This window comes from Clinocottus analis, unplaced genomic scaffold (assembly GCF_023055335.1).
Source record: "Clinocottus analis isolate CAN_PGR_092001 unplaced genomic scaffold, fCliAna1.0.p SCAF_5, whole genome shotgun sequence".
NCBI classification, from domain to species: domain Eukaryota; kingdom Metazoa; phylum Chordata; class Actinopteri; order Perciformes; family Cottidae; genus Clinocottus; species Clinocottus analis.
The window spans coordinates 9,580,856-9,596,687 of NW_027176207.1; the positions used below are offsets into that span (position 1 = coordinate 9,580,856).

General features: G+C 41.2%; 1 protein-coding gene across 1 annotated transcript; it reads right to left on the reverse strand.

Annotated features, from left to right (window-relative positions):
- Nucleotides 1-781: 781 nt before the first annotated feature.
- Nucleotides 782-14,950, reverse strand: LOC137803076 (actin filament-associated protein 1-like 1). The gene is made up of 19 exons (XM_068601343.1): nt 14,797-14,950; nt 9,136-9,264; nt 8,220-8,300; nt 7,971-8,056; nt 7,772-7,889; nt 7,592-7,681; nt 7,208-7,422; nt 6,872-7,051; nt 6,683-6,766; nt 6,018-6,120; nt 3,887-4,042; nt 3,468-3,682; nt 3,166-3,311; nt 2,967-3,048; nt 2,619-2,724; nt 2,269-2,436; nt 1,989-2,155; nt 1,695-1,820; nt 782-1,604 (listed from the first exon to the last, which is right to left on the reverse strand). The coding sequence occupies exons 1-19, from the start codon at nt 14,816-14,818 to the stop codon at nt 1,578-1,580; spliced, it is 2,301 nt and encodes a 766-aa protein (XP_068457444.1). The 5' UTR covers nt 14,819-14,950; the 3' UTR covers nt 782-1,577.
- Between the last annotated feature and the right edge of the window lie 882 nt (nt 14,951-15,832).

Below are 15,832 nucleotides of genomic sequence, written 5' to 3' on the forward strand. Positions count from 1 at the left end.
GTATACTCCTTTAGCTTGAGCAAGTAGTTTAATTACAGCGATGGCTGTTGAGGTTTATTTCTGACTCGCTTGATTCAAACAATTTTAGTGACTCTGAGCCTTTTAAAGTCCAAAAGTAAAAACATTCATGGAAAGAAAACAATTAAAAGCCCTTCCAAAACTCATAAAGTGTTTTTGCTTTGAACCATAATTTTCTGCGTTTTTACTTTCAAAACAAACACAGCGGTTCATGGTTGTCCCGCATGCAACGCACAAAATGGGAGTGGCACACCTCTGTAGGGTATTAGAGGTGCGGGCTAAAGCCGAGCATGAACAAAACGAACACTCCCATGTCACAAAACTATGTTACTTATTTCCAAAACCACATCAAACTTGATTGTAAAAACATTTAGTTTGAAGTGTTTTCTCCCACAATGCAATGCCAGGAAAGAAAGTTAGGGAGCTGCTCATACCTAAAAAATAACCACACGGCTGTCACGGATTGTGGGTGATGATGAACTCGCTCTATAAACACAAAAGAAAATTAGACCTGTGCGTGCTTTCTATTGTATCATAGTCAATGAATATAGACTAATAAATGATGTTGATTTGTTGAATCGCCTACAAACAGCCAAAGTATGCTATTTCGACACCCTTTAAACAAGTGCTTCCATTTGATTTCACCACTAGGTGGCGCTTATAGTTCAGAGTTGTGATTCTGCTGCTGCCGGATGTGCCAGGCTAAAAACAAAGAAACACAATTCAAAAAAACAGTTCAGTCGACAACATGTCTTGATAAAGTAATCATTTACTCCAACATGTGTGTTTATTCATGTCGCTGTGATGATCAGGGAAAGCATTTATCACAATTTCGAAGTGGGGCACGAAGGCTAAATTCCAAGACATTTGTGTAATCACAAAATACAACAAGATAAAGTGCAAAAGGCAAAGAAATTACACACATAATGGTTAAAAACCAATTGTTTCACATTGCAGTAATAAACATTTACTCATTTGTTTCAGGAACAGTGTCATACTCAATATGCTTTCCGTTAGTTTTAAATACACCTTACAAAATGTTGAATACTTCTCTTATTAATAAAGATAATTTATAGCTATAATAATTTCTTTTACTTTAGTTTTTAATTTGACAACCTGTTAAAAGGAACAAAATCCATGGAAGTCATGCATGAAACTCTGAACTCACAGTGTTCATGAACCACACTCTCCCTTTGTGATGCATTTCTATGAAATAATTAAATTTCCCTGTTTTGCAGCCCTGTGCAAATGTGCACAGGGCTGCACACATGCACACTCTACTGTTCACGGTGATCCACATTAATACTGTACTGGTATCAGTGAAGTCTGTCATATTTACAGTGGTTGAGACAACACTGCACTATCTCTACTTGCTTTGGTTCCTCTATTCCTTGATCGAGGAGGGAAGATAGTGTCAGAGTCTGTCGTCTTCATCTTTTACCTCTGCTTCTTCTTCCTCATCCCATTCGTCTTCTTCCCAGTGCCGGTTACGTTTCTTCTTTTAACACATCCTCCCATCACCGCTCGGATTTTTTTCTATAGATCTGTTAATGTTCAGTCTAGGTCCCCTTCTTTGACTCCCACTCCTGGAAACCATGACATGGCAAAAAGTGAGGAAAAATTTCTAGCTCATCTCGCAAGCAAGCAAGCACACATGCACGCACAGACACACACACCTTTGCCTTCTGCATGACGTTCCCCTTGGAGGAGGCGTAAAGAGCCGCTGAGCGTTTACGATGAAGCTCAGTTGAGTTGAGGGGCACAGTCTCATTGTAAACCTTCTCCACCTTACTGCCCTGTGCCTGCACACACACAGACACACACACACAGAGAGAGAAAAACACAAAAATGCAAATGTCAGATTTTACTCATTTAGGATTTACAGTAATTGTATGTCTAAGTTAGGTGTCCAGAGCTTGATAAATGACTGATCATGAAAGATACAGATAGTCTTTGTGGTAGCTGCCTACCTTGATGCTGATCTTGGTGTCAGTGGGAGGACCCAGGGCTCCACGAGCCAATGATTTCTTCAGGTTTTCTTTGACCTCTGTCAGTCTGAGTTCCAGTTCCACCCTCTCCTCCTCTTTCTGTTTACACAGCGTCTCCAGCTTGGCTAACCGCTGTGCCACACCATGACCTACACACACACACACACACACACACACACACACACACACACACACACACACAAGTTAGTACTGCTACAAAGCTGAAGTCTAAACAGTGCTGTGTGTGGGATTTGTCTCTGACCTGTGGCACTCGTCATCTCCTCCTTCGCCTCCTTTTTCTCCCTGCGGAGGGATATCAGTGCATGTTTAAGCTCCTCCTTTTGCTTCTCCAGTTCCTCTTTCTGATTCAGGTACCGCCTGGCGTCCTCCTCTGCACGTGTCTTGCCATACCGTCCATACTGATTTACATCTAACAGAATATAAATAGACAGAGTAATGATGGCGCACTTTAGTGATAAGAACACATTCAACTGAGCCATTTCACCATCTGCTTTGACTAACATTTCATCTTCACCACAATTGTGATCAAGAGAACAAATTTCACCCACATTTTTAAGCAACAATGAAATATAAAAACAAAAGGAGACTCACTGGAGGCGTGTCTCTTGACAGCTGCCTGTTCAGTTTTTTCAGAGTCCCTGCTGGAGAATGAGGCATGACGTCTCACCTGTCCAGCTACGCTCTCAACATCCCCTTCCTGGAGGAAAAACAAGTACATTTTCAAAATCTACATTTCTAGAGAGTATTTTAGCAGAATAATCAAGTCAGAAGTCTCATGATAATTTAAGTCATTAAGATAAATCTGCAATTGAACATGATAGGAAGAGGACAGGATCAGCGGTGAGAGCCGAGTGGTAGATGAATATTTGAAAAGCTTCACAGCGCCACAATGTTTAATGGCATTATATTTCATCACTGGTTGACATGATGTGTCCTCACCGCGACACTTTCATAGACCTCGTCATATGTTCTGGAGTCTGTCGAAGTGCTGCTGGAGGAAGTAGCAGTGGTAGTGGCCCACCTGAGAGGAAAAACAGAGACAAATGTATGTCAAGATAAAAAACAATGGTAAGAGACCGAAAACTCCAGTTAAATACATGTGGAAACACGCAAACATATTCTGTATGAAGTGACTCACAGGAAGGAGTGTCTCGCAGCGTGTCGGATGTCAGTGAGCGTATCCACGTCGATGTAGTCATAGTGCAGCTCTTCAGGCAGAGTGGTGCTGCCGGTCTCTGCAAACAATACACCCAGCCAGCGGCCGAGATCCTCTGAGCAGCTGGCCTGATGGACACACAAACAAAGCTTCTTGATTTCTAGAAAACATGAAGTGTCATCCCTGTGAACGTGTTACCTTTCTATCAAGAAAAGCAAACAAATCTGATAAATGAAATCTCCTTTGTCGGGTAAAACCAAGCTTTTGCAACCACCATAGAGTACCTCTAAAGATGCCAGTTCGCTGCCCGCCTGCAGGATGCAGAAGGAGAAGGGATGTTTGGGGCCGAGGCCACCTGTCGCCACCTCTGCCCCTCTGAGCGGTACCACGATGACCGCGGGCCGCCGGTCCCGGGGGTCCTTCTGCAGGTACAAGCTTCCTCCTCGCACAACACACCAATGCTCCTTCCACGAGCCGCTCACACACACACTGAGAAAGCCTGCGGAAAGAGGGGGAGGAGGAATGTGAAGCCGATGACACGACGGCAGACATGTGCGTTATTTTGAACTTATTACTTGTTTTGAACTAATCTAATGTCAAATACTTCTGCCTATACTTTATTCATCAATCAGTTGCTTAAATAAGTGATCCACAAACTGACCAACCAGCCAACCAAGTGTCATCTCGATCAATGTGCACTCACCACAACGTGGGTTGTCATGGTGACCAGAAGATGAGGATGGCTCTCCTGGTAACGGGGGTTTCCGTTTGGAGAAAGTGATGATTCGGTTGATCTTCTTCCCAGCTGCTCTGCTCATTGACCCCGTCAGCTCTGAGAACGCTCCGCGCTTCCCGCGGTCTAAAATCAAGCACACCCTGGTCAGACTGTGCCGGCCCCATGGTCATCGTGTTGAGGAGCACTTGATGCCCAGCTTTTGGGAGGTGAGTCTTATATGATGTACATCCATCATGTACTATCTAGCTGTGCTTGTGTTGCAGCGTTAATAAGACACTCTAATCCAAACTACAAGTACCACCATGCAGTTGTATGAATCTGTTACATACATGTCTGTCCACAATGCCATCGCTTTATAATTTTAGTTCATCAGATACCTCTGAGGAAACTGTCCTAATTATCATATGAATTCTTGAGTTACGGTCAAAACATTATTTTGTGAGGTCACAGTGACCTTTGACCACCAAGTTCAACTGTGTGGTCAATATCCCAGGAACTCAAAGCGTTCCTGGGATATTGCTTCTTGGGAACGGACCGGACCGATGGACAGCGAACCCAAAAACATAATACCTCCGGCCAACGCTGTTCCCGGGGAGGAGGCAAAACAATATACCTTTGATAATTTATAATAAAACAAAAACATTCTTGTGAAGTCAGGATTCATTGTCCATTCAGAATTCAACAATAATATACTGTATCCACTGGTCTCCTTTTATTTATTAAATATATGCCGAGAGTGTGATGGTGTGCTCATACTACATGCACCAGGTGCTGCAGCGCTCTGTCCACCCTACTTCCTATGACGTCAGTGGGAGACAATCGCAGGAAGACAGGACAGGAAGGATGTCATATCTGTTCGCGCCTCACTTCCTGTCTCTCCCTCCCTCTCTCTCTTGTCTCTTTAGGTTCAGAGTCGCTCGGTCAGTCAACAGGTTGTAACAACACTGAGACAATATGACAGTTTGACCCAACATCTTAGACCTTCTGGTTTACCCTTCCTGATATTGTGGATAGATAAACAGAAATAGAGTATGTGCCTTAGATCAGACTCTTAAAAAGGATGTATATGTATGTTTTTGTGTTCGTGGGGACTTGACTCCAACACCGTGAGAGTGAGGACATTTTTAGAAAGCAGGAACATTTTAGTCTTCACTGCCTCTTATTTACAGACACTAGTCTTTGCAATAAGATTCTGCATGGCTTCTCTCCTCCCTCCCTTATGCTTTTATAAATCAGAAAACAACTGATGATAGATACACTAGATTTGTGGTTTGAGGGGAATGTATAATACCCATGAGGAGACCGTCAGCTTTTTTATTAAGAGCTCACACATGGAACAGTCTGCCAACATAAGACACAGTGACACACTTTGCTTGTTTTGAATCAAGTGTGTGACAACAGGCTGTAATTGATTTAATATACATTAAGTGTTCTTTGTTTCATGTGTTCATATGAAATGTGTGTTGCTATACATACCCAGGGACTGCAGTTAAAAATTTAAACTGGCACATTTGTGGAAATGTCTAATCATGTGCATTGTCCCTGTAACTTAAATAAGGACCATTTGAGGACTGACACGTGGCTTTAGGTTATGGTTAAAGTTCACAGTTAAAGACAATTAAGTTGAATAAACACCTTTTCAAATTGGTTTCAACAAAACACTTAACATAATATCCCTAATTTCCTTTCATTATTGCTCTCTTTTCACGAAACAAATATGATTTGGGGTAGCTAACCCCGCCCATTATTTACTGGACTTACTGCTTGTGGAAATCTAGTAGAGCGATGTCATAGTGGAAGGTGTTTGGGTTCAAATTGAAAAAAATATCTTTCCATTTACAAATCATGTGGTTGAAATTATTAATTTCACCTTCCTCCTGATTTAACAATTTGAGACAAAACATGTTTAAATATTCAGCATAATTAAAGTAATTATTGTCTAATTTATAATTATAACAGCCCTGTACAGTCGTTTCTATCGCAGACAATCACATCATAATAATGATCTCAGCCTTCAGCTTTCAATGAAAACAATTTAAAAAAAGAGTAAAAACTGACAGTTGAATCAATAATTGCTTGCTTATGAAGGTAAACCTACTCAGGGAGTCACTGACGTCCCGTCCTGGTCCCAGTGCAGTGGACTGGTTTTCTGCTGTTGGCCCGCTGTCTGAATCTGATGCCTGCCGGTCACACTGCAGCACCTGGCAAAGAAAAAGTGGAAATCTTTATTACTTTTTTTTCCATATTAACATTATACATCTCTATACCTCATTTGTTCATCTTTCCATTGACTGGCCAATATGTCAATAAAAGTTACACTGAAGTTTCTTAAAAAAAGTCTTTATGTATTTTTAAAACTATTTTGCCAACATGGGGTGTAACTGCCATGTCACCATGCATTCTGCTGGTTGGCTGTGCAGCTCTGTGCCAGAACTTTGTTGCGGGCAAGAGGCTCTTTGAAGGCTTTCCAGCTCAGCAACCGCAATAATGTCACCTTACTCACTATAACTAGAAGCCAAAGGAACAGTTGTGTCATGCGTGGGCGGAAAGAGCTGAGGTCAGCGACAGACATTGAAATGTAAAAACTAGAGTACAGATTCAGAGTGACATATTAATAATAATACAGTAAAGTGAAAAAAATAAATACGAGAGGAAACTCTTTGACTGAACCTCACTCACAACCTCACTTGGACAGAAAATGTATGACATTTGTGGAAAAAAAACATACCTGTAGCTAACACACACAAAGACACAAAGACACACCTTATCAAGCTCCAACTTCCTCTGTATAATGGGAGAGGTGGATCCTTCTGTGTTGTTACATTGGCTTCCAACATCTTGCACCACCTAGTTTCAGAAAAATAAATTGTATGTTCTCCCCCACAGCCGTATTCCCCCTGGTCCTCCCAGACTGTCTGTGTCATAGCCCCCTGATGTAGTGAATAAAGGTACCTTGAGCCACCGCTGGGCCTGCTCTTTACTCTGAACAGCCAGGACCAGAACTTCGCCTCCAGGCAATGAGAAGCGCAATTCATGTCTCTTTTTCCGGCCTTCCTTTGGGACATATATGACGTTACACAGATTCAGCGGGAGCTCTGTGTGGGGAGTGCTCTCTTTGATGCTCTTAAAACACTATGAAGAGAAAGAGAGAGAAGGTTACCATAATAAAAGAAAAATACTTTGATCTATCATTTGATGCAATTTCACTTGGGACTAAAATATAACCTTTGAAAAGAGTTTGTAAATTTACATTAACACACACACACACACGTAAACACCTCCGTTTACCTGCAGTTTATTGTCTCTGACAACGACTAACTGTTTAGCCCACTGGCCAAAGCGTTTCTTTCGCAGGAGGAAGGCACAGATGTGGCAGTCTTTAACTGGTCCATCAGGACTCTCTTCAGCCGTCCATCCCTGAGATTGTTCTCGTCCTTTGGCTTCATCGTCCTCTTCTTCTTCGTAAGACTCGTATGAGCTGCTCAGAGCATCAGAGTCATTGTCTGAGCAACAAAAATAACATATCTGATTAATTTACAAAAATGAATTCTGGTTCTGTTCATTCATGTATTCTATTCATGTATTCTACTTTTTTGTGATCATAACATGCCTCCGTTTATATTTGTGAATTTGAATTGAAACATGAGTAAGCACAAAAGCAGGTAGACCCACAGGAGTTTTTGGGCGGCCCATTAATCCTGGTGATGGGGTAGTTATCGTCTGCGTCTTCATAGTACGCGTCCTCCACTGAGTTCCTGGAAGCTGCACAGGAGGAGAAAGAGGAACTTCTAATAATTCGGTTGGTTGAAATAAATAGTGCACAATTTTTGTTTTGGAGTTTGTGTACAGAACTGGTCATGTTGGTGGTGAAGTACTGGGGGGCGGATCCAGGATCGAGAGGAACAGCCTCTTCATAGTAGTCATCAGGGAGAGAGGAGGTTGGCAGAGGAGGGGGCGTGTCATTTGGTGTCTGAGGTGAAAGTTAAACCAAAGTTTTAGTTGCAAGGCCAAAAGTTAAAAGGACTGACGGTTACGTATTGTGACGACTTACAGATTTATCAAGGTGAGACGTCTCCTCTTCCTCTTTCTGCTCTTTCTGCTCCTCTGGAGATGCACTGAGCATGTGCAAATCACAGTCTGGTGGAACAGCAGAGGATTCATGTTATCATAAAGCTAACATATAATACATGTTGGGATATCACGCGTTTTGTAGATGTTGCGGTATGATTGGAAATATACACTTCTGATAGTTTCTTCCTAATACATTATATCACTGAACTGGTTTGTGTGGTCTACTCACCAAAGTCCTCAAACAGCGACTCAACAAAACTGGTGCCGTTGCCATAGAGACAGCTGTTCATGTAGATGTCTGATCCATTGACTGTGGAAAAGATCAATTTGGGGTTGGAAATGGTGTGAAAGTTTTGGTTAGCATTGTTGTGTGTGCTCGGGTCAGGGGGGGTCAGGATTACCAGAGTGTACAGAGACTAGTGAGCTCAGTGAATGAGTGTCAATACTGAACCATCTGCATTTTAAACAAATTGTGTGGCGACCCTGAATTTAAACAACCAGGGAGTGTGCAGATTGGAGCTTTTAAATCTTTGTACCAAAAGAACAAAATAACTGAAGTCATAAAATGTGTGGAAACGTTTACCAAACATCCCAGACGCTTTGGAACAAATTAAATACAAAATAAATCCTTCAAGTATTTTGCTGTAAAAAGCTGAATTGAAGTGGAAAATGTATAATGTGAGTATGGGCCGGGCAGGCAGACTCCATTCAAACTATTGTAAGAGTGAGTTACTATAAGGATGTTTTGCTTTTCTCCTTTCTTTGACCTCTCATTATCCTTATTTAACTCTACGTTTAATTATCCTCTTACTACAATCCTTTTATCTCCTCTGATGTGCTTCTGTTCATCCCCTTGATAAACAAGGATTTACTGTCAAGACTTCACTGAGATTCAATGTCCATGTGAATGTTTTTAAATGCAATACAAATACTGTACTAATGCAGTTTTGCTCAGTTGCAGTATGGCTGGCTCATGATAAAAAAGTTGCCCCATTAAAAAATTATGAGGAAGAAAGAAATGCTCTATCATTGTCTGAATCAACACTACAACAGTGTGTCCTTGAACTCAATTCAGTCTCAATGAAATAACAACAAAACCAGAGGTTATGCACATCGCCCCCTCCATCTGAGACTTAAATCTGTACCTGACAGCTGCGTAGAGTCCAGGATGTTACGAATAGAGGCCATCTGGTCCGCAGTGGCAGGACTGACCGTCTCGTGGTCCAGCATCTTCAGCAGAGAGCCGAGCTCGCTCACAAGCCGCTCCATCACAACTGAGAGCCACAAAAGAACACATTTGCATCATGAACAGTGACAATAAATTATGCTTTGGCGCTGTAAAAAAGGATCACACACATATAATTAAAAAGCCTTTTCAGTACTTGTGTACATACCTTTGGGTATATGAAGTGCGTATCAACCCACACACTGTTTCTCACTGTTTCTTTTGGGCTGCCGAGATATGATTCAACAAGCCATTCAGATTTGGCTCCCTTCTTATGTTACATGTAGGCCTATTAGAATATACTGTCCCCCCGTCTGAGTATAATGGTGGAGAAGTAACTTTGAAAAGGTTTACAATGTTTTTCTTGCAAACCAATAAGGGCTTAAAGAGGCAGGCGCTAAAACAGAGCATTTCAAACAGATTTAGACAAGATAATATGAGAAAAACAATGTGTTTTAAACCCATCAATGCATGTAAACATATTCTAGTAGAAATCCCAAATAAGAAAATGAGCATGATATGTCCCCTTTAACATGGGTAACATTCTTATGCTATTACAACAAGTGCATCAAATATAAATTTAACACATGCATGCAAGGCCATAACTGGTCGTTCACAAGGGGCATGAAGCCAGTTTGGAACCCGTCTTACCGCCTGTTGCAACAGCTGACAAGGAGGAGCTATTTCACATCATAACACATTGTCTTACTCATTTTGTCCGCCTCAGAGTCGTTCTGTCTCTTAGGAAGTTGCTTGCTTGCAGTTTGAATATTTCAAACTTTCTTTGAAAAATAATACTTTTCATTTTCAACACTGACATCCTGTGTGTTTTGTTGACCTTGACATTGTTTCAAAATCTCTGACACACTCTCACACATCCTGCCTGGATGGAGAGGTGGGGGAGTAGGAGAGCAAAGGAGCTGGGGACGATGGGGCAGGAAGCTTCCTTCCTTCAAGGAAATGGAGCCAAAGTAAAGCTTAAAATCTGTACTTCCACTTGAGATAGACTAGGATATGGTTACCCAACTGTCCATTGATTCAGTTGATTGTTCATTCATAAAAGATGTCTGAGAGGCGGACGTTTGACATGAAGAACATAAGTTGTAGTCCTCAGCAGACAGCTGCGGTCCTATAGTAGAGTACCAGGCTGACTTTTCATTAAATACTGAATATTGGCAACTATTGATAAGATTAAGTATTATTCCTACTATTAAACAGCTACTGACAAATATTTGGGGGAAAGATGAAATCTTTGTCATTTTTGGCAATACATTTGTAAAATCAACAATGTTGCTTCACCCAAAACACAAACAAGGTTTAGTGGAAGTTCAAGGACACGTGAGTAATCTACCTATCTTCATAAAGCGTCTCTAGGAATAAATAATAAAACAGTCTGAATAACCTCTGAGAGCATTATACCAAGTAATAATTTTCTAATGTACCATAAAGTAGCAAGAAAAACTTCCTCAGTGACAACTAGACAGACGTTAAAATGAATGTGAAAAACATGTTGTGACGGGTTTAGATGAAATAAGATCAAAACAGCCTCTCTTCTCTCACAGTGAGGACAGAGAGAGAGAAAAAAAAGCTTGCACAGACCTCCTCCTCCCCCCACTAACCAAGTTTGACAATACTCTATTGTCTCGACAAGGGCCAAAATTAGATGACCACAATGCTCTGCAAGACCAGAGGAAACAATACAATGTCAGAAACTCCAACAAAAAAAACAAAACAGGAATAAATACACACACACACACACACACACACACACACACACACACACACACACACGAGGGGCGTGGTGCAACACAGCTGCATCACTTGGATCCATGGGCATTCAGGGTTATAGGATATATCTCAGGCAGCTTTGTGTGTGTGTGTGTGTGTGTAATATTTCTCAGCCAGCAGCTGTGGTTTCCTGTCTTAGCTGTCGACACAAGCGTTGCTCCACTCCTTCTTGATCTTGACTCTCTCCTCCATCCTACTGCGAGTCTCCCCCTCTTCTCCTTATATATATATATATATATATATATATATATATATATATATATATATATATATATATATATATATATATATATATATATATAAATAAATAAATAAAAGAAGCAGTTGAAGAATGTTCTCTATTGATCTATTATACTTCACTTATCTTTGGAAATGTTGCAACACAAGCTGAAGAAACACAAGATTAAATTTCATTAAACTCAAGAGAAGACACATGGAGTTTCAGAATGGGCCTTTGGTCTATTTTCTGTTTCTTGTCTGACTTCACAGTCAAGGCTGACCATTCAATTATCTCTCTCACTCTCTCTCTCTCTCTCTGGGGACCGGAGGGTTCAGAGGCTGAGAATCAGCTGCTCTGGAGGCTTGTGGTTGGTCTCACCCACAGAGGGATCTTTGTAACCCCCCATTCCACACACACACAAACACACACTCACAAACACACACACACACACACACACACACACACACACAAATGGCACATATTTCCTCTTTGAATTGACATTGGCTTAACTTACTAGGAGCACTATTAATTCGTCCCTCTACACAGAGATACAGTCTTACAATGAGCAAAGATACGTTTGTATATGATGTTTGTGTGTTTTACCCACATGTTTGCGTGTCCGACCGCAAACAGGCCTCCTGTGGAAGGTCAGTCATGAGACCTAGGCCATGCGACTCTCATTTGAAATGATTTAGTGTGTTTGGTTGCAGCTCAGAACAAAAAACAACTACAAGGCAGGGTGAAAGAGAAAAAAAAGATACTTTTCTCCTCTCAATCTGAAGCTGTTACTCCCATCCATTCCAAATGTAACCCAACAATCACACCTACTCCCTGACTTGCCTCTCCTATCCAAACAATCCCTTCCTTTTATTTTCCCTCCCTTCAGGTCAAGGAAAAACATGATGAGTGCATTAAATAATGTTAATAACTCTTTGATAATCATGTTGCCTGACACACAGGTTTATCTGGAATAGAAACATTCAAATAGTACTTATATGACACGGACATACGTTTTAATGCATCCAACGTGGGAAGCTGCTGTTCCTGCCTCCCCCGTGCCGTCCCCTCCAGATCCCACATTCTCCCTTCCACTCCTTTATTTCTCTCCCTCCCTCTCTGATCCTTTCTTTTTTTAACTCTTTTCCCTCGTTTGCCTTCATCCATCCCTTCTCCAGACACCCATCTTCTTCATACAGAGGTCAGAGTTCGATGCTTGGCGTCCCCAGTCGGCTCCCTCGCAGACAAAAGTCTACTTCAGAGATTCAGCGTCCTGTAATTCATATTTTTCGTGACAACTGTAGATGGTGTCACTGCAGTGGTTAGCATTCAGTCTGACACACTCAAAATCCCCCCACAGAAACCAAACTAGATCTTTAAAAAGAAACAGCTGGGGGAAATAGTCGTGGGTTTCTCTCTTGTTCACATTCCTCAGTATCTTATCACTTTCTTCAGATAGTAAATGGTGAGGACGCATGGGAAACAGAGAAGCATGACACTGGCGCAGACACTGTGGCACAGCGTGAGGCTAATTCAAAACCCAGACTGTTGTGCTATGGTTTCACCAGGTTAGGAGCAATCCAAACAGTGACGATAGGAAAGCAACAGGGCTTGGCTCATCAGCCCAACAAAGAAGGTTTTAATGCATGCTAGTGTAAAACATAATCCCCATTCCCCGAACTGAAAGAAAAGTAAGACATTATGAAAAAAGGCCTTCTTGCAGAGAGTTAGATGAGTAAATAAATACCACTCTAATGTCTCTAATGTACATATGAAACTGGCACCCAGAGGATGGTTAGCTTAGTTTAGCATAAAGACTGGAAACCGCTAATCTGGCTCTGTCCAAAAGGCAACAATATCTGTTTATACCAGCACCTCTAGAGTTCACTAATCAACACGTTGTTTTTGATATTGGAATGAAATGTTTAATGTCATGTGATGGCGCCGCATGAATCAAAACCACTGAAAGAACCCCACCCAGCTAAAGAGTTGAAATAAATAGTTCAACATTTGTGAAAAAGGCTTTGATTTGCTTTCTGGACAAGAGTTAGATGAAAATACACACACAAACACACACACACACACACGCACGTAGATTATATGTGCAGTGGAGCTCAGACCAAATTAAAACGAAAACAAGTGGAAAGAGAGGCGTTAGTGGAGGATCACTGGGTGAGAAGGAAGAGGGAAAAGGAAATGTAAAAGGAACCATGATCGAGGTTAAGGCTTGTCACTCATTAAACAGAGTGTTACTCCCATATTGCTAATGCTGCATCGTCGAAAGACATTTTACAACATTAACTTCTTCCGTTTGTTGCAGAAGTTTCAATATTAGCTCAGAACGCCATCATCAATCGTGTCTGTTGTTTCCACAGCGAGAGTATTTTTCTTCTTGAATGCGCCGCTGCTCAAAGTGGCCACAAAGCTTGTGTTTGGAGGAAAACCACCGCTGTGAACAATACATGTAACATTGGCTGATTAATGATAACCTCATGGTACTGGTGTTGGAGGTCACTGGACATGCTGGCTTACTGTCACGACTTACTGGGGCACGGGAATGAAATACAGCCAGCATTCATGTTATTAGTTATTGTTTCTCTTACTAGTAAGTCAAAATGTCAAGAGTGACTAAGGTAACATTGATAGTGAGTATGCTGTACCCACAGGGGCGTAATTCATATTATTATCACCACAGTCATCACATGATAGTCACGATTAAACAGCTGTTTATGAGCTGACCCCACTGGTGTAATTTCAAATGTATGAAGACTGATTTGAGTCTTTGAACAGTGTCATAGGACATCAATCTCTTGATCCATTTCAAATTTTGTTTTAATTCACTCCTCGCCTAAATATTGGGCCTAATGAGTCAATCACTTGTAGGCAACATGATGGGGTGTTAAAGCATGGATGGAGGCTTTCCATTTACTGATTGACTTGTGTGCAGAATGGTCATTGTTGTCACTTGTGAGCCTTATTTGCCAGATTTCCAAATCAAGGCCACGGTTTCATTAGCCTGTGTCACATATTCAGCTTCCTGCAGGAGTTTTAAACACAGAGCGGCCATTCAGCTGCTGCAGCTTCACTTCCAGCAGCGCTGCTTCCAACGGGGCACTTCTCCGTTGGCATCAGATTGCGTCACACTACCTGAGCGAGGAGGACACACCTCCTCCATCCACACACACACTAAACGGCGTGTGGATGATGTGACGTCACTCGTCCGTTACTCCAGCGGTCAGACTGGAGCAGGGCGCGAGGCTCAGATAAACTGACTAATGGGATTAGGACGCAAATAAAATACAACCTCGTTATACTCAGTTTCTTTCAAACGCTTTTAGCCCACGATAGCGGTTCTTGTGATGAGTTTAAGTGACAAGGAGTGTAGGCTCTTTGTTATTGTGTATTTATAATGTTTAAAGAGTGTGTCGTGCGGTTGTAAGAAGTTATCTCCCCTTAAGTATGCTTCAATGTACATTTATGGTTTAACATGCTAGTTAGCTCACTGTGAGGCTTCTTCGCAAAGTTATTGTGATTCTTTGTTGCGAATAATTACGTGTAGCATTAAAAGAGACTCACCACTTTGGCGTTTGGAGTCCATATCACTTGTAAACTCAGTGTGCTTATTTCCGGTATTACTCCCTTAGTAGTTTCATTTAAAAGTTACGGCTGTTTCCACGTGAAACGTGTTCGCCACAGCGGAGCTCCACCAGCCTCCGTGCGGCCAAGTGAGTCAGAGAGTGGCCGCTGCAGTTGATCGTTTGAGTCGGTAGCCGCTGGGTCATCGGCCAAAGCTTCCCTGGGTCCTAGTGCTAGTCTGCGTAGGTTTACTAAAGTCTACTACAGTCTATTGGTTTACCACACGCTATAAAAACATAACTGTAAAAAGACTCAAATTAAAGCAACATTATTCACATTTAAGGTGATGCAATCCACAATATGTTGCCCATATGTTGTTAGTGTTTGTATTGTATGACTGCTAGCGGTAGAATTAGGTGCTTTACAAGAGTATTTATAAGTTTTATAGTCCATCAGAATTTAGAAAGAAATATACTTTAACTTAGATTACGAGTTAGAATACAAAACAGGACTTTTATGAGATGCACTTTTATAGATTAATCTACCCAACAGTAGCCTCTTTAAAGTGACACATCAATGTACAAGTAATAACAAAATACACAACGTCTTAAATGTTTGCCATTTTCAAGTGAGTTAGCGAATCATTTGGACTTCCCGAGCCTCTATAAGTTAAACTGTTAACTAGCTATCACAATTAGACTTACCAATTAGTGCTTTGATTAGTGGAATCAAAGGCCCAAAATGTAACACTATTAATCTCTGCTGGTCTGTAGTAGTAAAGATGAAAGTTGTAAGAAAATTCATAAATTATAGTCATTGAGTTCTTGCACACTATACCAAATTACAGTACAGCTCAGAATCAAATTCCAATGAAGTCAAACATTCCTATATATTCTTTGAAAAAAACACTTGGATTGTTTTCAAGAAACCACTGACCAAATGATACCTAAATCCAAAACCAAAACCTGAAAACAAACCATCCCTATGTACATTCAGGGGTTGTAAAAAATAATAGAGGAAATAATTAATAAAATAC

Coding starts and splice junctions, on each gene's coding strand:
- LOC137803076 (XM_068601343.1), bottom strand. CDS start 14,818: ATGGACTCCAAACGCCAAAGTG. Junction 7,682..7,771: donor CTTCACCACCAACATGACCA/GTTCTGTACACA, acceptor CCTCCTGTGCAG/CTTCCAGGAACTCAGTGGAG. Junction 7,052..7,207: donor TCAGAGACAATAAACTGCAG/GTAAACGGAGGT, acceptor TTCTCTTCATAG/TGTTTTAAGAGCATCAAAGA.